Source organism: Saccopteryx leptura, chromosome 5, assembly GCF_036850995.1.
Source record: "Saccopteryx leptura isolate mSacLep1 chromosome 5, mSacLep1_pri_phased_curated, whole genome shotgun sequence".
NCBI lineage: Eukaryota > Metazoa > Chordata > Mammalia > Chiroptera > Emballonuridae > Saccopteryx > Saccopteryx leptura.
In genome coordinates, this window is record NC_089507.1 from 52,588,989 (window position 1) to 52,613,883 (window position 24,895).

Genomic DNA, 24,895 nt, shown 5'->3' on the forward strand with positions numbered 1-24,895 from the left:
TTTGGGAGATTGTAGTTTTCACTAGATTATAGACTATAAAGAAGGGTTTGTATCAAAATCAACCCTTAAAAGTTATGTTGCATATAATAATTTATCAATAAATAGTTACACAATTAATGGTCTGACCCTGCAATCTTTCTGAATTCTTGAAATGGGGAAAAAGAAAGAACATTTTCAAGCTGTTTCTACTGTTTTGCAGGACATTTGGTTCTGTGCAAAACATCCACGCTAAAGATCCTTAAAATTTAGTCCTATCCAAAATATTCATGCTTAGGAAACATCCATAGGTTTAAACATCCACAGTCTTCAAAAAAGGTTATCATATTTTATTGGTTCAATAATTGTGTTGTGGCTGCTTTACCAATAATGAACCTTCTCACCTCAGGAGCTTTTCCGGTTATGGCACATGATGTGGGGTAGATGGGTCAGCATGGAGCAAATGTCTCTGTGGACATGTTGGACAGGACCAAATGTATGCCAGTCATTCTACTGGAGCATTTGTTTCCATTTGAAATTAGTTTCAAAGGTGGATTTTTTTCATTATGCAATCAAGGTAATTTGATACCCTTAAAACCCACAGATTAAAGAGTAAAGTTGTCTTTTTTTTGTTTTTCTTAGTATTTCATACTATCTTACTCTTATTGAGTGCCCAGACTTGCAGAAGGGAAGGAAAATTTTGTACTCCTTTTGTTTTTAACTATCTTTTCAGTGAAATATGTGACTATCAATTTCAAAAGGAGATATACTAATGCTTTAACTTTACATGATCAAATATATATAGATATAGTAAATATAGATATATGATAGAGAAATTATTTTTTGTTTTTTATCTCCATAGTCCGGTGAAAGCAAAGCAGTTTTCCAGAAACAATATCAACGCGGCCAGCTGTTACAAGTCTCTCAGCTGCAAGTGCTAAAAAGGGTTCCACGTTTTCTTCGCAATGGCCCAGGATATAACCCACTACCTCCTATTCCTCCTCCTGTTGGTCCAAAGCACGTTCTTCAAATTAATCCTCGTATTCCACCAGGAGTCAACCGTCGTTGTCCTCTTCAACCCTTTGGCCAAGCGTGTTTTCCATCTCAACCCCTTTCATCAAAAACTATTATAAAAAATAAATACTTTCAAGGCTATCCAAAGCCACCTTTCCAATCAAAACATTACCCTCCAAGACCTAATATAAAGCAAAATCTCTCACATCCAATTATTCCTAATTCTCCTCTTTATCATCCTTTCCCTAAAACTAACCCCTCAATTAAAACAATCACCATTGTAGCAAACAGCCCAGCATCTACAATGGCTACTACTCAAATTACCACTAGCCCTCCCTCCACCGTATTGCCCAGCACCACTATCCAAGTGAGAACTCCCAATCAAACCACATCAAGCAGGAAAACTTTCGGTATTTTTTGGGATAAACTCCTTTCCACATTTGGTCAAAGATGTCCTAAATGATATTTCCTAAAATGCTCTGAGCTCTTAGGAAAAATAACCTTCTGTTATTTCCATAGAACCACTCCTGATCTAACTAGCATACCAAATCAATAAAGTACTATTTCAGCAACAATATGCACCTATTGTTTCATGATGACTACCACTCTATCTTATATTTATTACCTACCAAAAGCTCATCAATCAGTTTCCCAGAAGAAAAAAAAAAAACCATTATTAAATTTAAAAAAAAAACATTTAATAAAGTATCTACTTAAAGAGAGTAAGTAAACCTACAGGGAATGTTGAGGCATTCAGGGTCTAGCACAGTGGAGCTGGTACTGTGTCTAGGTTTTCTGGGCAGAAGGATCAAATACCAATACCAGAGCCTGAATGAGGGTGGGGACAGTGGACAAAAGACTACCCAGTGGGACCTGTGGCTGAGAAGGGATGTAACTACTACAGGATAATGCAGCACGGAGACAGCAGGGTAGAGGCCCTACGTCTCTCCTTCTCCTTCTCCTGCTGCTTTCATCACTGGGCTCCAACCAAAATCTCAAGGCCAGGGAGCCATGGAATTAAGTTTGTGTGGTCGTCCTCCCCTGGTAAACAGTTAAGCAGAAAAGGCTGAATTGCTACTAAGAAACTGGCTCAGCATCTTGAAGCCAAATAAGTAGGCAAGGAAACATATTAGAGTTCCTGGCATCCTGCACAGAAAGGGGGAGGGATGGCAGCAGGATAAACTATGAAATTATATCACTTTTAGTGTCTTTTCCTGGAAATGCACATATCTATGGGGAACTAGGTAATTAAAATATAAACAGAAACATAATATAATTGAAAAGAAAAAGAAGAAAATAAAAATAATACATATAGTAATACATAAATATAAATACATTTTAAAACTTAAAGGTATTCTCTTAAGTACAGTTGCACAACCTATAAATATGAAACAAATGAATATCTTAATACATTGATTACTTTTCATCCCCTAAAACAGTGGTTCTCAACCTTTCTAATGCCGTGGCCCCGCAATACAATTCCTCATGTTGCGGTGACCCCAAACCAAAAAATAATTTTGGTGGCTACTTCATAACTGTAATTTTGCTACAGTTCTGATTTGGAATGTAAATACCTGATATGCATTATGTATTTTCCGATGGCTTTAGGCGACCCCGCTGGGGTCGCAACCCACAGGTTGAGAACCGCTGCCCTAAAAAGATCTCTAAAATTATACAATCACTTTTTATAATGATGGCATCATTGATCTATTCATTCCTGAAAAGAAACGCCAATTCTATCTATTCTAGTAAATCTAAGAGTCTAAATAAACATGAGGCAGTACTTTATTTATTTAATTAAAATAGAAGTGAAATGAATTCTGATTATAGCAGGAAATTACTTTTCAGAATGCAAACAGTAAATACAGTTATACTTACTTCTGCTCAGTTAACCTAATATTATTAGTAAGGTATGTTGTGTCACTTCAAAACTCTATCTGTCTCTGACTCTTGCTTTTTGATCCTTTTACCCAAAAACTTATAGCAATCCTTCATGGCGTGTATGAAAAGTCAGAGTTATATGTGTTTATATCTATGTGTATTTGACCTTTTAAGGACAGCTCTAAACTCCTACCCTAGGACGCTGCAAGCCAGACTTCCCCAATCTCCTTGTCATGTATTATTAACATAAACTGGGTTCTAAACCTCTGTGCTGCTTAAGCATTGCAAATAAATCCACACCCCAGTAATCTTCCAACAAGGGTCCGTCAGAGTCTCTGCACTGTGAGTTCTGCTGCCTCTACTCCTCCCGCTGCCAATAACTGGACAGACTCATGCCAACTCCAGTGTAATCCTCATTTTGAACACCATGTAAGCACTTTACTATGACCTGTGTGCAAACCTAGTCAAAAACATATTTCCTGTCATCAGGAGCTCTTTACCCTTTGATTTTTGACAGTCGTTATCTTACCACCCCACAGAGTTAGTCCTTAATGCAGACAAGGTCTGCCGTTTCTGGCATATGCCCTATTTCAGTTGCCAGGCTAAGCTGGCCACCTAGAGAGACCATTTGCTAAGAAAGCATACCTGTTCATTCTTTTCCATTCCCCTATGAACCCTTAGTAAATGAATTAGCTGAGTCACATCGCACTGACACTCCAATCGAATACAGGCTTATCAGTTTTGCAAGTTGGGCATCAACTTCATTTCACATTCAGCATATACTTTCCCTATTTTAACTTTTTTCCCAATCTTCTGTTTTCCCTAGCCCTGTTAGGAATGACTTTGACCAAGACACAAACTCTCCCACAACCTATTTCCCCTCATTCATGCTACTTCAGCTTATATCGTGCATGTTGTACAGGAAACTGTCAAACAAAATAGCTGTGGCTGCATTGCCTGTCCTGCAATGATTGGAAGCACCGGCTTTGTTACAGACACAACTCAGCAGTCACAGTGGCACAGGGTTGTGGGAGAAAGTGAAAAATGCTTCACTTAAGATGCTTGCATGCAGCCACTCTTTCTCTAGGGAGCACCCCTGAAGCCTTCCCCACCTCCCTCTCCCAGGCATGTTTTCCTTGCCTCTCTCTCTCCTAAGCTCCAAGGGCCCTCCTTTTGCCTCCGTAACTTCTTTCCTGAGCCAATGCCAAGCTGGTTCACTTCCTCTACCTCTGTGAAGTTCTCGATAAACTCTTTTATATGTAGTTTGAGTCTTGGCTCTGAATTGTTTTTGCCAGAACTCAAGTACCAAAGTTGCTGAACTGAGGTCTTGTTTGACGCCAATCACTGGTAACATTCTGGTGCCATTTTTACTGCCAATTTATCTGAAAGGGGCACCTCTTTCATTGGTGGTCAGTGAGAGGAGCACATTAACCATCCCATTAGCCAAAAGCAGGCCCATAGTTCCCATTGAAATACCGGTCAGTTTGTTGATTTAAATTTACTGGTTCTTTATTTTAAATATTGTATTTGTTCCTGTTTTGATTTTTTACTTTAAAATAAGATATGTGTAGCGTGCATAGGGATTTGTTCATAGTTTTTTTTATAGTCCGGCCCTCCAACGGTCTGAGGGACAGTGAACTGGCCCCCTGTGTAAAAAGTTTGGGGACCCCTGCATAAGAGAGTTTAAGATTACTCAAGAGGTGACAACCACTTGAAACTCATTCCACAAGCAGCACACTTCAACCCACAACACAATATTCCTAAAAGTTTGTTCTGATCCTGTACAGAGTTCTAAATGAAACTAAAATCAACATAAAAATCATTCCTCCAGTGTTGGAAACTCCCAGCCTCCAGGCCCCAGTAATACTCCTACAGATATACAATAAATAGGAAGCTTTTACTTGCAAGTGCTTACAGAAATGAGAAGATTTAACTAGAAATGATATCAACTTAAGATGGCCAAAACGCAGTGGTGGGATTCAGCCAGTTTGCACCAGTTTGGCAGAACTGATACTTAAGTTTTTGTTGAGTTCGGCGAACCGGTTGTTAAAATGGCATTTGTAATCAGGATTTTCTTTTAGGTGGGCACCTGGGCAGCTGCCCAATATGGAAATCACAAATTTACATTCTTTACTCTTTTTTAACATTCATCAGTGTAACAGCATATTCTAAGCATCTGTAGTAATGATGTTCATTCTGTCCATAGATGAAAAATATTGCAAATGAGGATGCCAATCAAAAAGAAATATGGAAACATCTTAAATAATAGTTTTATTGTTTTTGTCAGGTATTATTTAATTTTTTTATTAATATTTTTTTAAACTCTTCCTTATAACATAATATAGTTTTGTGTACTTCTTTTATTGTTCCAATTTAAGTTTAAAGGCATTAAATAATAAATTACCTTTTATTATATCATTTTTTATACTTAAAATGGTCATTAGGGCAGAGAACCAATTGTTAAATTATTTCAATCCCACCACTGCCAAAATGTAGATCTTTTGGATGGCTGAATTAATGTTTTTGCATGCAAAATTAGAAAAAGGAGTCTCTAAAATAAACCCAATGAATGTGAAGATTATCTTGATTGGAAGTTAGAAGTTTCTAAGAGGAGCACAGGTGAGTTAGACTCAAAATAGAAAACCAGAAAAGCTGATTTCAGGCAGAGGGGAAATAGTGATTGTATACATTCCTTGTACTAAAACAGAAATAAGGAATTTACCTAAAAATTTCCCTGACTCTCTTCAGAACCCTGATAGGTTCACAAAGAAATTTAATTTAACTGTTAACATGTGATGCTGGCCATTCTGACCTATTCCAATTAATATGCCTACTGGTTTCTGGAGGCAAAACAACAGAATTACTGCTCACAAAAATTAGGGGATATTGGCACTGGCTATTTGGATCAGTGGTAGAGCGTAGGCTCAGAGTGTGGATGTCCTGGGTTCAATTCCCAGTCAGGAGACACAGGAGAAGCACCCATCTGCTTCTCCACCGTTCACCCTCTTCTTTCTCTCTATCTCTATCTTTCCCTCCTGCAGCCAAGGCTCCATTGGAGCAAAAGTGGCCCGGGGGGTTAAGATGGCTCTATGGCCTCGCCTCAAGCACTAGAATGGCTCCAGTTGCAATGGAACAATGTCCCAGATGGGCAGAGCATCGCCCCTTAGTGGGCATGCCAAGTGGATCCCGGTTAGGTACATGCAAGAATCTGTCTCTCTGCCTCCCTGCTTCTCACTTCAGAAAAATACAAACAAACAAACAAAAATTAGGGGATATTTTGGCCCTGGCTGGTTGGCTCAGTGGTAGAGTGTCGGCCTGGCGTGCAGAAGTCCCGGGTTCGATTCCTGGCCAGGGCACATGGGAGAAGCACCCATCTGCTTCTCTGCCCCTCCCCCCTCCTTCCTCTCTGTCTCTCTCTTCCCCTCCCGCAGCGAGGCTCCATTGGAGCAAAGATGGCCCGGGCGCTGGGGATGGCTCCTTGGCCTCTGCCCCAGGCGCTGGAGTGGCTCTGGTCGCGACAGAGCGATGCCCCGGAGAGGCAGAGCATCGCCCCCTGGTGGGTAGAGCGTCGCCCCTGGTGGACGTGCCGGGTGGATCCCGGTCGGGTGCATGCGGGAGTCTGTCTGACTGTCTCTCCCCGTTTCCAGCTTCAGAAAAATACAAAAAACAAATAATTAGGGGATATTTTATCACTTCATATTCATTTTTAAATATCCCTTAAATTTTGTGAGCAGTATAAATAAGGTCTGCAAGAAGACTCCTGTAGATAAATGTGTTTTTATTGTAGAAACCCGGGCCACCTTAAAAAGGGTTATAGAAGGCTAAAATGGGTTTTAAAAAGGGGAAAGAAACAAAAACAAGCATAGGGTTGCTCCAAGGACTGTGAGAGGGTGTTTCTCCTTTTCTTTACAAGTAGTTTAGGAGCATTGAAATTATAAAGGGGGAAAGGGGGAAGCCAGTAAGGCTCTTGTAGATACTGAGGCTACTTTATCTGTTCTTAACTACACCCAACTAGTTAGTTGTCTTCTCTCTGAGTAAGCTTCTATACTAATGGTAGAAATATCTAATCAACCAATGTCTGTTTTTAAATCAGAACCTGTTCACTTTCAAGTAGGAAATGTTATGGAACAATATATATTTTTGCTAATCAAATATGCCTCAATTCACCTCATGGAATGAGATTTTCTTGAAATCAATGATGCCCACATATCCTTTTTTCAGGATTGGTGAAATGTACTTAAAACTAAATGAATCAGATACTCACCCAACTGGTAAAATAATGGTTTTAAAGGAACCTCCATAAGAGGAAACTAATCTAGAAACAGACTGGACATTTATCTTTTCTTCATTATTAATTTCTATGAGTGCTTCAGGGATGTCTTAACAGGGACTCTCCCTTCCCTTTCAGGGGAAGCTGTCCTCTCCTTTCAAGGCTTCCTAAAGGAAAGGGGTTCTTGGGAATATATAAGGCAGGGTAACAGGTCACTAGCCTGACAACTAGAATTCAGAGTTGTTGGATGAGTAATCCATCTGAGGTAATGAAGATATTACGCAGTACCCCTTGTACAGACAGACTTGATGGTGGGACTTCTTGTAAAGTCTAGCCAGAGGCCAATAAGTGGGGACACCTCACTTGAGATGGGCTTCATGTAGAGTCCACCTGTTTAAGCAGAGTAAGTCCAGTTAAGTGTTATGGTCGCCAAAGGAGGGACACTTGCTTCACTCTTACTACCCCTGCTCCCTCCTATAATTATACAGTACTAACATTATTTCTCCTCTTTGGACCCTGTTTTCAGACTTCTATTCAATTTAATTCAGGACCACTTCTGTGCTTTTACCAACTAGTCCATCAAAGAGATGATGTCCTTCAAGCCACCACTCCATACCAAGCCCTAGCATGAACCTCAGAAGACCAATATCGAGAACCAGCCGACTCCCATTTATCTCCTCCCCCTAAATACTTCAATAACCTTAACTACCAGGAAGTAGTTACAGGAGAATAAACCTCTGCGCCTTTTCCTTAAACAACAAAGAGCTGGAATGTTAGGTTCGGGTCCAAGCCCCTTACCAAAAGGCTCAACTAGCCAGGTTGAACTTTAGGTGACCCAGTGCCAGGGCAGTTCTTGTAACTCTCCACCTGAACAGTCCTGACTGATGTTTTACCTCCATCTGACCCTTAGACATTCTGCCAGCTAGTTACACTCCTTCACTTACTGTTGGTTGACCATTGATCACCAACCCCCTCCATTGTTTAACCCTTCCATTGTTCAACTGCCACAGGCAACAGAAGTTTTCCCCTGCAGCAAGAAATACAGCCAAACCCAGCCAAAACTGTATAGGCTGAGGCTTTTCATCCTTTTGCTGCTGACACCACTAGGGTCTCAGTCCATCTGTTTGAAGATACATAAATAAATTTCTTATAAAACCCATCAGGTCTTGTGTGTCCCTCATTTGCTGGCTCAGGAGGGTGACGGGGGAAGAAGTTGGTACAAATCTGTCCCACGACCCCGAGCAGGATTTGGAGATAAGTCTGGGATGAGCTGCCACTGCCTGCTGTTCTCCAAGTTGCAACCCCATGGTCAAGGACTAGAGCCTTGCTCTGGTCCCACCCATACAAGACTTTCCCGGGTTTCAGCACCAAGTGGTAGGTCGCCAAAAGAGGAATTAACCCAAAAAAACCTTTAGGTATCACAGTCAAAGCCTGAAGGCAATTGTGTAGCTTGGCCTCTTCACCCTGAGAAGCTTATTAAATCTCAATCTGGAATTCCTTAGGAGGTTCCAACAAAGCAGATTTAAGAGAACCTATATAATCAATTGCTAGTCTTGTATTTATGCAAATACCATATTTTCCTATGTATAAGACACAACTTTTTTGAAAAATTTAGGGTCTAAAAACTGGGTGCATCTTATACAGTGGTTGTAGATTCTTTTACTTACATTTTCTGCTTTTTCATGTGGATGAGGAGTTGTATGAATTTCATGATGAATAAAACTTGAGTTTTATTCAGATAAAACTTTATTCATTTTTTTTCAAATTTTGGACCCCCAAATTAACATGCATCTTATACATGGGAGCGTTTTATTCATGGGGAAATATGGTAATTAGGCCAAATTGAAACCAGATTTATTGCAGTAAATGAGTTGGTCTTAATTTGGCTCTTTGACAAAAATGGGGGTGATTTTAAAGGGAAAATTTGTGCTTCACTAACGCCATAATACACAGCTGTGTATGTTAGACTCTAATTCAGTTGATTGTTTTCAAAGTTTTGTTTTCACCTATAAACTGAACTGGATCTTGATTTTTTGCAGTTTTCTTAAATATTTGGTTACAACCATACAAATTAATGTTTTATTTTTCTCCCATGCTGGAATTATTGAGAACTAAATTTTTTTCTTTGTACTTGCAAATAATGGCCAAAAGCATAGTTAAATAATATTAGTAACTGATACTGTGTGAACCATGCAGAATTTACCTAAAGATCTGATGTCATCTCCAGAGATATTACATATAGTCAAGGTAAACAACATCCAAAACTAGGCCAACCAGCCTGATCTCCCTCAATATCGGTATCTCCATACTCCCTTTCATCAGCCCATTCATCATAGTTCTTGTCGTTCTAACTTTTGCCCCAATAACATTGAGATTTGTAACACAGTTTGTCTTCACCAGGTTACAAGCCCTACTCATACTCAGGTAATAGCTCCTCTACACACCATTACAACCTCCTTCCATACATAGGCCTCATCACCCCTGTGACAGAGCAAGGCTCTCTTGGCTCTGAAGGAAAACACTGCCTCTCTTCAGCAGGAAGCAGCTACAGAGGAGACCTTGTGCCCTAACCCCATAAATGCTCAATTCATTCTGCTTCTCTCAAGCCAGCTGGACCATTTGCATCTGTGTCAGTCTCCCTATAAAGTCTCACTATATGAATAATAAACCTTTCCATGTCCTCCTGGTGTGTGTGGTGCCATCAGTCTTGACATCCAAACCAACTGACAGATTAGAAGGGCAGGTGGGGCCATTCCCAAAAAGTAAAAAGCCTAGGCAAGTGACTAGCCCTGAAGCTTAACTATAATTAACTTCACTATAAATCTATTTCTATATGTACTTGTACAATTTCTCTCTAAAACCTCCACTCTGATTTAAGACTAGTGCACAAAATTCATATTTTCAAAAGAATGTGAAATAGGAAGTTAGTTCTACACTTACAAACTTTTTATACCTCTTTAAAAGCACCCAGGTCCTGGCCCTGGACGGTTGGCTCAGCGGTAGAGCGTCGGCCTGGCGTGCGGGGAACCCGGGAATTGGGCATATAGGAGAAGCGCCCATTTGCTTCTCCACCCCCCACCCCTTCCTTCCTCTCTGTCTCTCTCTTCCCCTCCCGCAGCGGAGGCTCCATTGGAGCAAAGATGGCCCGGGCGATGGGGATGGCTCCTTGGCCTCTGCCCCAGGCACTAGAGTGGCTCTGGTCGCGGCACAGCGACGCCCCGGAGGGGCAGAGCATCACCCCCTGGTGGGCGTGCCGGGTGGATCCTGGTCGGGCGCATGCGGGAGTCTGTCTGACTGTCTCTCCCCATTTCCAGCTTCAGAAAGAAAAAAAAAAAAAAAAGCACTCAGGTCCTTCTACAAAATGTCTGCTTGTTAATCCAAGTCTAGAATAAACACACTGAATACATCAACGGAGTAAATATATGAAAGGCCAAGAGATAGAGGACACCTTGAAAGGTTCTCTGTCTTTCAGCTGGAAAACAAGCAAGATACTGCCTTATGTTTCATTGCTTTACATCACCAAGCAATTAGATTATTAAAAAAATCTTTTTATTTATATTTCAATAACAGATAATGGGTTTTAATTAACAAACACAAAAGATAATTTTAAATCAACTCACTAACTTTGCAGAGTTTCCATATTCATGTTTCAACAAACTGTACAGTTCTTTTGGAAGAGTAAAAAAACATTTATTTAGACAATCTTTCCTAAATTAGAAAACAAGTCTCAGACACATAATAGTAGTGCCAAAACAAAAATATAATAATAAAAAAACAGAGGTAAATATTTAGTCTTAATTAAACGAAGCATAAGTTCAGACATAAAAAAGGAAGAAGTGTTAGAAAGGAACACCCTGGAGAGCAGTGGCATCCCAGAGCACAAGTCTGGGAAGCACGGACTACAAGGACAGGTAGCCAGACCATCTTTGAAATCAATTGGCAGGAAGAATGGAAACAAATACCTACAGGTGAGCTGACTATTGTTCAGAATAACACATTTAATATAATATGATTGCTCAAATATTTTAGAATTCATAGGGTAAGGATTTTTATATATTTTCCAAAAGAAATTAATTTACATAAGACTAATGTTCTATTCCATCAGAAAGAAATACAAAAATATATGTTTATTATTTCAAAAGTTTAAATAAAAAGCCATTTATAGTAAAATGTGTTGCAGGTTGGCTTTCTTACAAGCTCTTACCCTGGTTCTGTGGAGAGAGGTTGCAAAGAGATATACCCACTTCTGTGGGAGTGATAGGCTTGTGCTGAGCTAGATAACAATTGAGGGCCACGAGAGCACATGAGAGATCAATTTCGACTGGGAATCACTTTAGGAATTATGCAAAAGAGCAATTACAAAGAATCCTTATCAAGAGAATTTAAAAAGCAAACCTCTAATTCAATTAAATCTTGTTGAAAAATGAGATCAATTGATTATCCTGTGCCATCAGTATATAATCATGATTAGTGCCTAATACATAACAGATGCTCAACAGATGTTAAATCAGTAAATGAACATATAAAAAAAGAAAGAAGAAGAAAAGGAGGAAAGAGAACTGAAGGAGGGAAGCAGGGAGAAAGGAAATTCCTTTCATTTCTAAATTTCCTACCAGTCTCAGTGTGGTTTCTTTGGTGGTTCTTGGTTATAGAATCCTCTTAGTTTAGTGCAAAGTTGGTTTTTCAAGATGACTGTTCTTAAAATTAAGTTGTAATCCACTTTGGTTCTGGGAGGTGGGAGTTGCAACGTCTGCCTACTCCATCACCATCTTGCTGTTCCCAGAACAATTATTTCTTAAATAGCCATGTCCCACATAAATGACCATGTCTCATCATTCCTTTCAAACCATTTAATTCTAAATAATATGAGCACAACTGATAAAAAATACAGGATAGCTGATTGTCTGTCCTAACATAATTAGTGAATCTTGGATTATATACTATTTATTCTAGAAATGTAACTATTGATTTATTTTATCTATATTATGGCAAGATTAATATAGATTTTTAAAAATAGGTTGCATTTATGTGTTATTTCACAAATATTAATCTGTAATTAAGAATCTTTCCAGAGGTAAAGTCTTAAAAGTAATAACAGCAAAAATATATTAAAGAGTTGGCCCACAAAAATTATCCTCCCTGTATTACAAAATGTTTCAGGAAAAATATTTCTTCTCAGACTTTTCACCTTTTCAGAATAAAGTCTTAGAAAGTGCTATAGACTTGGTTTCAGAGCCGCACATGCCTGATTCAGATCCTAATACTCTCACATTTTGGGCATTGGGACAATAGCTAAATAATTTAAACTCTTTTGGCTCTGGTTACACCCCTCTCTGTGTGCAAGGTAATATCTCTAAAGCACCTAATAAAGACCCAAGGAGTGGTAGACTATATATAATATATATGATAGAATCATGAATGTTCTACAATAGAAAGGCACGTCTTTTTTTTTTCAGTATTATTATATTTTATTTCTTTTTTTTTTAATAATTTTATTTTTTTAATGGGGCGACATCAATAAATCAGAATACATATATTCAAAGATCAACAAGTCCAGGTTATCTTGTCTTTCAATTATGTTGCATACCCATCACCCAAAGTCAGATTGTCCTCTGTCATCTTCTATCTAGTTTTCTTTGTGCCCCTCCCCCTCCCCCTTTCCCTCTCCCTTTCTCCCCTCCCTCCGTAACCACCACACTCTTATCAATGTCTCTTAGTTTCACTTTTATGTCCCACCTATGTATGGAATAATGCAGTTCCTGGTTTTTTCTGATTTACTTATTTCGCTTCGTATCATGTTATCAAGATCCCACCATTTTGCTGTAAATGATCTGATGTCATCATTTCTTATGGCTGAGTAGTATTCCATAGTGTATATGTGCCACATCTTCTTTATCCAGTCATCTATTGACGGGCTTTTTGGTTGTTTCCATGTCCTGGCCACTGTGAACAGTGCTGCAATGAACATGGGACTGCATGTGTCTTTACGTATCAATGTTTCTGAGTTTTGGGGGTATATACCCAGTAGAGGGATTGCTGGGTCATAAGGTAGTTCTATTTTCAGTTTTTTGAGGAACCACCATACTTTCTCCCATAATGGTTGTACTACTTTACATTCCCACCAACAGTGTATGAGGGTTCCTTTTTCTCCACAGCCTCTCCAACATTTGCTATTACCTGTCTTGTTAATAATAGTTAATCTAACAGGTGTGAGGTGGTATCTCATTACAGTTTTGATTTGCATTTCTCTAATAACTAAAGAAGATGAGCATCTTTTCATATATCTGTTGGCCATTTGTACTTCCTCCTGGGAGAAGTGTCTGTTCATGTCCTCTTCCCATTTTTTTTAATTGGATTGTTTGTTTGTTTGTTGTTGAGTTTTATGAGTTCTTTGTATATTTTGGATATTAGGCCCTTATCTGAGCTGTTGTTTGAAAATATCATTTCCCATTTAGTTGGCTTTCTGTTTATTTTGTTATCAGTTTCTCTTGCTGAGCAAAAACTTCTTAGTCTGATGTAGTCCCATTCATTAATTTTTGCCTTCACTTCTCTTGCCATTGGAGTCAAATTCATAAAATGCTCTTTAAAACCCAGGTCCATGAGTTTAGTACCTGTGTCTTCTTCTATGTACTTTATTGTTTCAGGTCTTATGTTTAGATCTTTGATCCATTTTGAGTTAATTTTAGTACAGGGGGACAAACTAGTCCAGTTTCATTCTTTTGCATGTGGCTGTCCAGTTTTCCCAGCACCATTTATTGAAGAGGCTTTCTTTTCTCCATTGTGTGTTGTTGGCCCCTTTATCAAAAATTATTTGACTATATATATGTGGTTTTATTTCTGGACTTTCTATTCTGTTCCATTGGTCTGAGTGTCTACTTTTCTGCCAATACCATGCTGTTTTGATTGTCGTGGCCCTATAATAGAGTTTGAAGTCAGGTATTGTAATGCCCCCAGCTTCATTCTTTTTCTTTAGGATTGCTTTGGCTATTCGGAGTTTTTTATAGTTCCATATAAATCTGATGATTTTTTGTTCTATTTCTTTAAAAAATGTCATTGGAATTTTGATGGGAATTGCATTAAATTTGTATATTGCTTTGGGTAATATAGCCATCTTGATTATATTTATTCTTCCTAACCAAGAACAAGGAATATTCTTCCATCTCATTATATCTTTTTCGATTTCTCTTAACAATGGTTTATAGTTTTCATTATATAAGTCCTTTACGTTCTTTGTTATGTTTATTCCTAAGTATTTTATTTTTTTTGTTCTTTGTTATGTATATTCCTAAGTATTTTATTTTTTTTGTTGCAATTGTGAAGGGGATTATTCTTTTGAGTTCATTCTCAATTGTTTCATTGTTGGCATATAGAAAGGCTATTGACTTCTGTATGTTAATTTTGTATCCTGCGACCTTACTGTATTGGCTTATTGTTTCTAGCAGTCTTTCTGTGGATTCTTTGGGGTTTTCGATGTATAGGATCATATCATCTACAAAAAGTGATACCTTTACTTCTTCTTTTCCAATATGGATGCCTTTTATTTCTTTGTCTTGTCTGATTGCTCTGGCTAGAACCTCTAGTACCACATTAAATAAGAGTGGAGAGAGTGGACAACCCTGTCTTGTTCCTGATTTAAGGGGGAAAGCCTTCAGTTTTGTGCCATTTAATATGATGTTAGCTGATGGTTTATCATATATGGCCTTTATCATGTTGAGATATTTTCCTTCTATACCCATTTTGTTGAGAGTCTTAAACATCAAATTGTGTTGTATTTTATCGAAAGCCTTTTCTGCGTCTATTGATAAGATCACGTGGTTTTTGTTCTTTGTTTTGTTGATATTGTGTATTACGTTAACTGTTTTACATATGTTGAACCATCCTTGAGATTCTGGGATGAATCCCACTTGATCATGATGTATTATTTTTTTAATATGTTGTTGTATTCGATTTGCTAGTATTTTGTTTAGTATTTTATCATCTGTATTCATTAGAGATATTGGTCTGTAGTTTTCTTTCTTTGTGCCATCCTTGCCTGGTTTTGGTATGAGGGTTATGTTGGCCTCATAAAATGTGTTTGGAAGTATTGCTTCTTCTTCAATTTTTTGGAAGACTTTCAGTAGAATAGGAACCAAGTCTTCTTTGAATTTTTGATAAAATTCGCTGGTATATCTGTCAGGGCCTGGAATTTTATTTTTGGGGAGGTTTTTAATGGCTTTTTCTATTTCTTCTCTACTAATAGGTCTGTTTAGGCTTTCTGCTTCTTCTTGACTCAGTCTAGGAAGGTTGTATTGCTCTAGGAATTTATCCATTTCTTCTAGATTGTTGAATTTAGTGGCATAAAGTTTTTCATAGTATTCTACAATAATTCTTTGTATATCTACGGTGTCCGTGGTGATTTCTCCTCTTTCACTTTGGATTTTGTTTATATGAGTTCTTTCTCTTTTTTCCTTGGTAAGTCTTGCCAAGGGTTTGTCAATTTTGTTGATCTTTTCAAAGAACCAGCTCTTTGTTCTATTAATTTTTTCTATAGTTTTACTGTTCTCTATTTTATTTATTTCTGCTCTGATTTTTATTATCTCCTTTCTTCGGCTGGTTTTGGGTTGTCTTTGTTCTTCTTTTTCTAGTTCCTTAAGGTGTGAAGTTAAGTGGTTCACTTGGGCTCTCTCTTGTTTGGTCATATATGCCTGAACTGATATGAACTTCCCTCTTATCACTGCTTTTGCTGCATCCCATAGATTCTGATATGTCGTATTGTCATTTTCATTAGTCTGTATATATCTTTTGATCTCTACGCTTATTTCTTCTTTGATCCATTCATTTTTTATTTTTTTTTTGTATTTTTTCGAAGCTGGAAATGGGGAGAGACAGTCAGACAGACTCCCGCGTACGCCTGACCAGGATCCACCCAGCACGCCCACCAGGGGCATCGCTCTGCCGTGACCAGAGCCACTCTAGCACCTGGGGCAGAGGCCAAGGAGCCATCCCCAGCGCCCGGGCTATCTTTGCTCCAATGGAGCCTTGGCTGCGGGAGGGAAAGAGAGAGACAGAGAGGAAGGAGGGGGGCGGGGTGGAGAAGCAAATGGGCACATCTCCTATGGGCCCTGGCCAGGAATCGAACCCAGGTCCCCCGCACGCCAGGCCAATGCTCTACCACTGAGCCAACCGGCCAGGGAGACCCATTCACTTTTTTAAAATATGTTGTTTAGTTTCCACATTTTTGTGGGATTTTTTTTCCTCTTTTTTGCAGTTGAATTCTAGTTTCAAGGCTTTATGATCAGAAAATATGCTTGGTACAACTTCGATTTTTCTGAATTTGCTGATGTTGTTTTTGTGGCCCAACATATGGTCAATTCTTGAGAATGATCCATGTACACTGGAGAAAAATGTATACTCAGTCACTTTGGGATGAAATGTCCTGTAGATGTCTATCATATCCAGGTGCTCTAGTGTTTTGTTTAAGGCCAATATATCTTTGTTGATTCTCTGTTTGGATGACCGATCTAGAGCCGTCAGCAGTGTATTGAGGTCTCCAAGTATGATTGTATTTTTGTCAGTTTTTGTTTTAAGGTCAATAAGTAGCTGTCTTATATATTTTGGTGCTCCTTGGTTTGGTGCATATATATTAAGAATTGTTATGTCTTCTTGATTCAGTGTCCCCTTAGCCATTATGAAATGGCCATTTTTGTCTCTGAGTACTTTTGCTGTCTTGTAGTCAGCATTATCAGATATGAGTATTGCTACGCCTGCTTTTTTTTGGATGTTATTTGCTTGGAGTATTGTTTTCCAGCCTTTCACTTTGAATTTGTTTTTATCCTTGTTACTTAGATGAGTTTCCTGTAGGCAGCATACAGTTGGATTTTCTTTTTTAATCCATTCTGCTACTCTGTGCCTTTTTATTGGTGAGTTTAATCCGTTTACATTTAGTATAATTATTGACACTTGAGTGAGTTCCCTATTGCCATTTTATAGATTGCTTTCTGTTAGTTTTGTTTCTTCTTTGATCCTTCTCTTTCGTTTTTCTATCTTTTGTTTTTATTTGGTTGTATTCCATATATCTTTCCTCTGTTTCTATCTTTTTTATCTCATGTGCTTCTGTGGTGGTTTTTTCAATGATGGTTACCTTTAAGTAATGAAAAGGGTTCCCACCCTGTTCATTGTAGCGCACTATTTTGTGAGTACTTTTGCACTCCATCTTCCTTTGCTACTGTTAATTTCCATCCTCTCCTCCCTTTCTTTTTGCTGTTGTCACAGTTTAAATTTGGTTTTATTGTGTTCTTCTTGGAGCTTTTACTTGTGGCTTTATTTTTTTTTTGTTCTTTGTATCTGATTGGAGAACCCCCTTTAGTAATTCCTGGAGTGGGGGTTTTCTGATGATAAATTCCCTCATCTTTTCTGTATCTGTGAATGTTTTTATTTCTCCTTCATATTTGAAGGGTAGCTTTGATGGGTATAGTATTCGTGGCTGAAAGTTCCTCTCTTTCAGGACTTTAAATATTGGGGTCCACTCTCTTCTAGCTTGTAGAGTTTCTGTTGAGAAATCAGATGATAATCTAATAGGCCTTCCTTTATATGTTGTATTCTTCTTTTCCCTGGCTGCCTTGAGAATTTTTTCTTTGCCATTGGTTTGTGCCAATTTTATTATGATGTGCCTTGGAGTAGGTTTGTTGGGGTTAAAAAAACTCAGAGTTCTGTTTGCTTCATGAATTTGAGGCTTTAGTTCTTTCCACAGGCTTGGGATGTTCTCATCTATTATTTGTTTGAGTATGTTCTCCATTCCATTTTCTCTCTCTTCTCCCTCTGATATACCTATTATTCTTATGTTATTCTTTCTGATGGAGTCAGATAATTCTTGTAGGGCTATCTCATTTTTTTTAATTTTTGAGTCTCTTTCTTCTTCTCTCTGTTGTGCCTCAAGTTGCTTGTCTTCTATTTCACTAATCCTCTCTTCTATCTGCCTGTTTTATTAGCTAAGCTTGTTACCTCATTTTTCATCTCGTGAATTGAGTTTTTCATCTCTGTTTGATTTGTTTTTATAGTTTCAATTTCCTTGGACATATATTCTTTGTGTTCATTGAGTTGTTCTCTGAGCTCCCTAAATTGCCTTTCTGTTTTCTTGTATATCTTTGAGTATTTGAGGATTTCTATCTTGAATTCTCTGTCATTTGGCTCCAAGGTTTTCAAAATATATAAATTTTTTCTCCATAGATTTTTCCTCATCTATCTGTGATACCTCTCTTTCTTTTGTATCCATGATATTCGATTTTCTCTTCCTTAATGGCATCTGAGGGTGGTTTTGTTGATAGTATTAATGAGATTTAATAAAGAATAAAAAGTTAAAAAATCGAAAAAAGTTGTGTTTTTTTAAATTAATAATGAAATAAAGAAAAATAAAATAAAATTAAAATTAAAAAAAAGGAAATTATTCCCCCCCTCCTTTTTTCCTCTCCTCTCCTCTCCCCTCTTTCTTGAGAAAAATTTGTGGTGAACTGTGAATTATATTGTATTTAATAGAACAAACAAATCCTGTAATGGAGGGCCTGAATTGGGGAAAAGTAATAAAGGGGCAAGAAAAAAAAATAACAAAAAAAATAAAATAAAATAAAAATAAAAAAATAAAAAAGAGGGGGTATGGACCCACAAAAAGCAAATAATGAAAAAATTTGGATGAAGAATAAAATGATTTGTTTTTAGGTGTTGGTTGACTGAGGGTTATGATGAGAGGAATAAGAGGGAAACAGGAAAATGGGGGGACAAATTAAAAAATTACTATTGTATTTAGTGGAACAAGAGCTTGATAAAATGGAGAGCCAGGGATGGGAGCACTGCTAGTGAGTTAAAAAGGTGAAGTAAAAACCCTCCAAAATGCCACAAACATAAGTTTGAGTCCCAGATAAGATAAGATAATTTGTTCGTTATTGAGGTTTGAATGAGAGGAGACGTAAAGGAGAAAGGAAGAAACTAATATAGAGGGAGAAAAGAAAGAAAGAGAGAGAAAAAAAAGAGGGAACCACTAAAAGAAGAAAAAAGAAGAAAGAGGAGAGAGAGAGAGTTAAGGGTTTTGGAGTGCAACCCTCATAGAGAGAAGGGAAGAGGAAAGAAAAGATAATGGGAGATGTAACACTTATGGGTAGTGTAGTTCAAGGAGAGGAGAAAGTAAGACCGGTAGAGAGTTAAACGACCAAATTGGAGGAGGAAAAAAAAAATCAAGGATGAAGATAAGAGAAACAAACGAACAAATATAATAAAATGGGATAGGTTATAAAGTCTGCGGATTATTCTTGATTTTGAGAGGTTATCTTCTTGCTTTTTCTTTTCTCTCCCTCTTCCTGGTCGGTGACTCTGTACCCCAGGTTCTGCCCCTTTGGCACGCTCAGGTAGAGGTTTGCAGTTGATAAGTCTCTATGGTGATGTCATGTATTGTGCTTCAGTATCGTTGGCAGTGGAGGCTCATTAGCATTTATAGGCTCCGACAGTGAGAGAGTCTGTGTTCCTGGAGCCTCTCTCCTAGTCTTTCCTTCCTCAATTAGTAGCCTGATAATCTAGCTATGGGGTTGCTGCTGCCTCTGCCTGGATAGTAAGAGGCTCAAAGAGCTGGCAACTCCCCACTCTATTCCCACTCAGCACAGGGCTCTGGGTAAGGCTCAGTCAGTCAGAGCTGCTAGCATAATCAGGCAGGGCTTCTGCCCACTCAAAGACCTCTGGCTCTGCCACTCTGTCCAGTAACATGGGCGGGCACCCACTCCCGGGGCGCTTGGAGTAAACTCTCACTCACTATCTGCGCGCGCAGACCAGGATGTCAGGCCGGAAGTCTCGCCCTCTGAGTGAAACCCCCTCGCCCGCACTGAAAAGTTCCAGCCTTGGAATTGGCTCTCACTCCATCCCCGTGTGAGGCTTTTCCAAGGTGCTGGGGCAGCCTGAGATTCCGCTTTCGGCCCACACAAAGGCCCCTGACTCTGCCCCTCTATGGGATATCACGGGCTCCCACTCCTGAGGTGCTGGGAGGAGTCTCTTGCCCACTCTCTGTGCGTGCAGACCAGGATGTCAGGCCGGAAGTCTCGCCCTCTGAGTGAAACCCCTCGCCCGCACTGAAAAGTTCCAGTGTTGGAATTGGCTCTCGCTCCCTTCCCGTGTGCGGCTCCCTCAGGGCACTGGGGCGGCCCGAGATTCCGCTTTTTGGCCCACACAAAGGCCCCTGACTCTGCCACTCTGTGGGATAACATGGGCAGGCACTGCAGAGGCACTCGGAGGAATCTCTCGCTCACTATCTGCATGCGCAGACCAGGATATCAGACCAGTGGCCTCACCCTCTGAGTGAAACCCCCACCCATACGGAAAAGTTCCAGCGTTGGAATTAGTTCTCGCTCCCTCCCCGTGTGCGGCTCTCCCAGGGCGCTGGGGCAGCCCGGAGGCTTTCAGCCCACACAAAGGCCTCTGACTCTGCCTCTCTGTGGGGTAACATGGGCGCACCCTACCGGGGCTTTGGAAGGAATCTCTCGCCCACTATCTGCGCGCGCCGACCAGGGGATCGGGTAAAATGGCTGCCCCGCTTGTCTTTCTTTGTCTGGGGTTGGCGCGAGTGTTAGCTGTATTGCCCGGGTTGTCACAGGAACAGTTTTTCCTCAGCTTGGATCTCCGTGCCACAGCCTGGTTCGGCCGTTTGTGCCGCGGCCTGGATCTATTCACCCCCTTTGCCTGCCTTAGTTTCTATATTCTCAGTTTCCAGTGAAAGCCGCCTGTTTAGGTTAGTGAGGAAGGCGGAGCATTTCTTACTCCCTAATTCCTTCGGGGTTTGGTTATATATTTAGCCAATTTTTCGCTCGATCATACCTTTGGGTGTATTGCAAAACATCTGGAGGCTCCAAGGATAGGTTTTTCTGTTTCTGGTTGAAGATCTTGTTGAGTTTTGGGGGAGATTTATCGGTATCGCTTCCTACCCTGCCATTACTCTGACGCCATCTCCGAAAGGCACGTCTTTACAAGGTCGTGGGAACACAGATAAGAAAGAGCAATTTCTAACAGTCTTCATATCTTTAGTATGATATTTGAAGGGCTTATAAAATGAATAAATTCCAGTTCAATGGGAAACCTGCTTTTATTGTTTAACTATCAATGCTTGAAAACTCATAGGTAGACGTGATAGAGTGATTTAGAAATTTTGATATTCAAAGTTGAAAATAGCTTATTCTGTAATGCACTTTATGTGATATTTGGATGAAAATAGTATCAGAATTTAGGGTTTAACATGATATATATTTTTCATGTGTTTAGCACAGTTTTTGCATTTGAATAATAAAGCAGATGTTTTCCAAAATTGGTAAAGGACTAACTCTAATCTAGTTTTGAAAGTATTTTATTATATATATTTTTGGTATCTGTATCTTTCTCTAATGGGCAAATTCAAATGTTATTTTTTTATTCACTCTGTGTTTCCCTCTGTCACAATCCAAATAGTAATATTTAAAAATTATTCTAAATCATTACTTTTATAAATAAAAGAATTTTATCAGACATATTTTACCTTTAAATAATTCATGATATATATTAGTTAATACTATACATTTATAGACTAGATCATAAGAAGAATAAAACACACATACAAATAACTATGTGATCTAAATTATGATGTAAAATATGAGAAAATAGCCTGTTATGACAATAAGAGAGTTAATAGAAGTATACTTTTAAAAGACTGAAATTGAAGCCAAATATATAAGAAGGACCACAAACATTGATGTTTTTGGTTGAAATTTATTAGTAGTTGTGAAAAGAATGAATAAAATAGCAGCCCTCCTAAAAAGAAAAATCTTCAGTAATTTTTGAAAAAGATATTGGTTCCTTAACAAATACATATGTTTATATTTAGTCCTTAATACATGCATCAGTATGCTAGGGACACCAAAGCATAACAATTTCAAGACAGAGACTAATGGATTGACAGAATTATGTAATGAACAGAATTTATGGGGGAAGAGAAAGGGTGAAAACCACACTAAGTCTATAGGTCTTGTAGACAGGATGTACCTAGGTATAAGACACAGCCTCTCAGCTCTGGCCAATAGGCTCAGCGGTAGAGCATTGGCCCTATTTGTGGAAGTCCGAGGTTCGATTCCTGGTCAAAGCACATAGGAAAAGCACCCATCTGCTTCTCCACCCCTCCCCCTCTCCTTTCTCTTTGTCTCTCTCTTCCCCTCCTGCAGCCAAGGCACCACTGGAGCAAAATTAGCCTGGGCGCTGAGGATGGCTTCATGGCCTCCATCTCAGGTGCTATAATGGCTCCGGTTGCAATGGAGCAATGGCCCAGATGAGCAGAGCATAGCCTCCTGGTGAGCATGCCAGGTGGATTCTAGTCAGACACATGCTGGAGTCTATCTCTCTGCCTTCCCACTTCTCACTTCAGAAAAATACAAAAAAAAAGGAAAGAAAAAGAAAGAAAGAGCCTCCCAAAATATGACAAAATTGTGTCCTTCTATAAATTTTAGTATAGCAAGGTAATAATTTTAAAATGACTTACTTTTTCATTCTTTAATTCTTCTTTTGACACTACAGCCTTTCTCTCTTTGAAATTCTACTATACACATAAGCATTTAGCTGATTATAGGGGGAAAAGAATCAAATTCCTAATTTTTAACTAGTTTACATTTTAAAAAGTTAGTATATTTTTAACATGTTTAGAAACATATGATGTAAAGTTAAAATCTAAGGATTTTATTTATTTCACTGTCCCTGGCATCTAAACATTTTTTTAAAAAAATACTGGAATTAATTGGAGAATTATTTGTTAATAAAATTACATAACTTTCATTCTTTTTTCAAATAATTATACTATAAGGATGCCTAAACCAGCTGAACTCTTTCCTGTCCATGGGTTTTCCTTAGCCTATTCCCAGACATTCAAATATGATATTTCACTTTAGAAAATTTCTCTAAATTGAAGAAATGTGACACCAAAGAAGAACAGAAAAATTATCTTCCCAAAGCCACAAAGGTAGTAAATAGGACAGCTAGGCTTAGACTAGGTAATTTGTTTCCGGGAACTGTGTATTTAACCTCTAGTCTATATGATTTCTCCGTATGCAGGTCTAACAGAGGAGGAATCACAACATGCTCACTAACACTTCTTAGGTAGTGAAATGTCGAATAAGAATGTTATGCATATTTAATGTATTCCCCCATTTCCTTTTTCAGGGCAGGAGGTCACAGAAAAAAACAACGAATGGGTCAAAACACAGACAATAGGTACTTTCCTCTGTTAGAGTAGCTGCTCCATGTCAGCATTCCTCTACCTCCGTTCAAACTCATCACATTCTATTAATTCCAAATCTGTCCACTAGAAAAAGAAAGTTCTCAAGTATCCTATACCTACTTAAGACCTCTTACTTCAAAAATAACCCCTCCAAAAAAAATCTGGTTAAACTCACCCCATGCCACAAAGTCTTCACAAACCTCAAAATCACATGATTTTAGCAGATAAATAATGTTCTAGCATTTCCAAATCTCTGCCAATAAAATCTGTTAAAAAAAATTGCAGAAAGAAATCTAAATAACTCTTACCCCAGGACTAACATTCTGTAAAACCAAAAGTGACCCAAAATTTGTTTTTCTGGTAAAAGGAATGGTCAACAACAAATTAAATTGCAAGCATTAGGTCTACAGAAAATACCAAGTCCATCAAAATGTCACAGAGTTACAACTAAAAAGAAAGAGCCAATCAAATAAAATCTCAAGTTTCACAGCAAGCTAACCAAAGAATCTTTCAAATAATACTGATCAAAACAACCTATTCACTCAACACTTCAGTTAAAATAGACAAAAGAGAATTAAACAGGAAAAATGTCAACTTCGTGAGTCTGGCCAACTGAATTCTAATGAAAATCTCCTGTACAACAAAGGAGTCACCCAGTTAAAACTTACAGAAATGCAACAACTATAAGAAAATCTCACCCTCACCAGTCCCAATATCCAAAACATCACCAAGGAATTCTAACTTGCACTTTAGAAACAATGGTCAGCAAAATTCAAAATAACCCACATCACCTTTAGTTTTAACTGGTAAAAGAAATAGGCTATGCCAACCTATGACACAAGACCTTCAGGAAAGATCTGGATGATGTAAATTTCACCAAAGTACAATCAAGGAAAAAGAAACAGGCAGATAAAATTCCCATAAAAAAGCAAACTGACCAAAAAGAAAATACTACTTTAGTAAAACTATTCAAAACAATGAATGTTCTCAAGTTCAACAGTAAAGATAAATGCACATAAAAGACCTAAACAACCACAGCAACCCCTGGATAAACAGAAAACTTATCTAAATGGGATTGGGCATCATCAATGTGCTTAAACAATTCTTGGTTAAAAATTTCTGGTAGATGCAAAGAGTCAGTCACCCCCAAATCTTAAAAACTCAGGAATGCATAAGAAATGTACCGCAAATACATTTTTTGGTTGAATCTCATTCAACCAAAAGTGGTAAAAAGTTACCAATGAAATCAAAACAACTTCCAGAACCAGTATTCAACAAAATGGCAAATGACCTAAACCACATTCAACCTCAGCTGATAAGAGTAATGGAACAACCCATATCAAGCCACCAGCATTTGGACCACAGAAAACCTCTGGCCAAGTAAAACTTAGTTTCAAAAAGAATATAAAGCAAAATATAGCCAAGCAAAAACTGTCAAAATCAAATTAGTAAAAAAATATATATATCAGGTCAATTTGACTAAACACAAGCAAGCTAGCTGCTCAAAACTG

At 38.5% G+C, this 24,895-nt stretch overlaps 1 protein-coding gene across 1 annotated transcript in view; it reads left to right on the forward strand.

Moving 5' to 3' along the window:
- Positions 1 to 24,895, forward strand: part of MUC7 (mucin 7, secreted) — a 103,766-nt gene that overhangs the window by 18,054 nt on the left and 60,817 nt on the right. Inside the window, exon 6 of the mRNA XM_066386538.1 lies at positions 839 to 1,357. Coding sequence (XP_066242635.1) covers positions 839 to 1,357 — 519 coding nt within the window. The remainder of the gene's footprint in view (positions 1 to 838; positions 1,358 to 24,895) is intronic.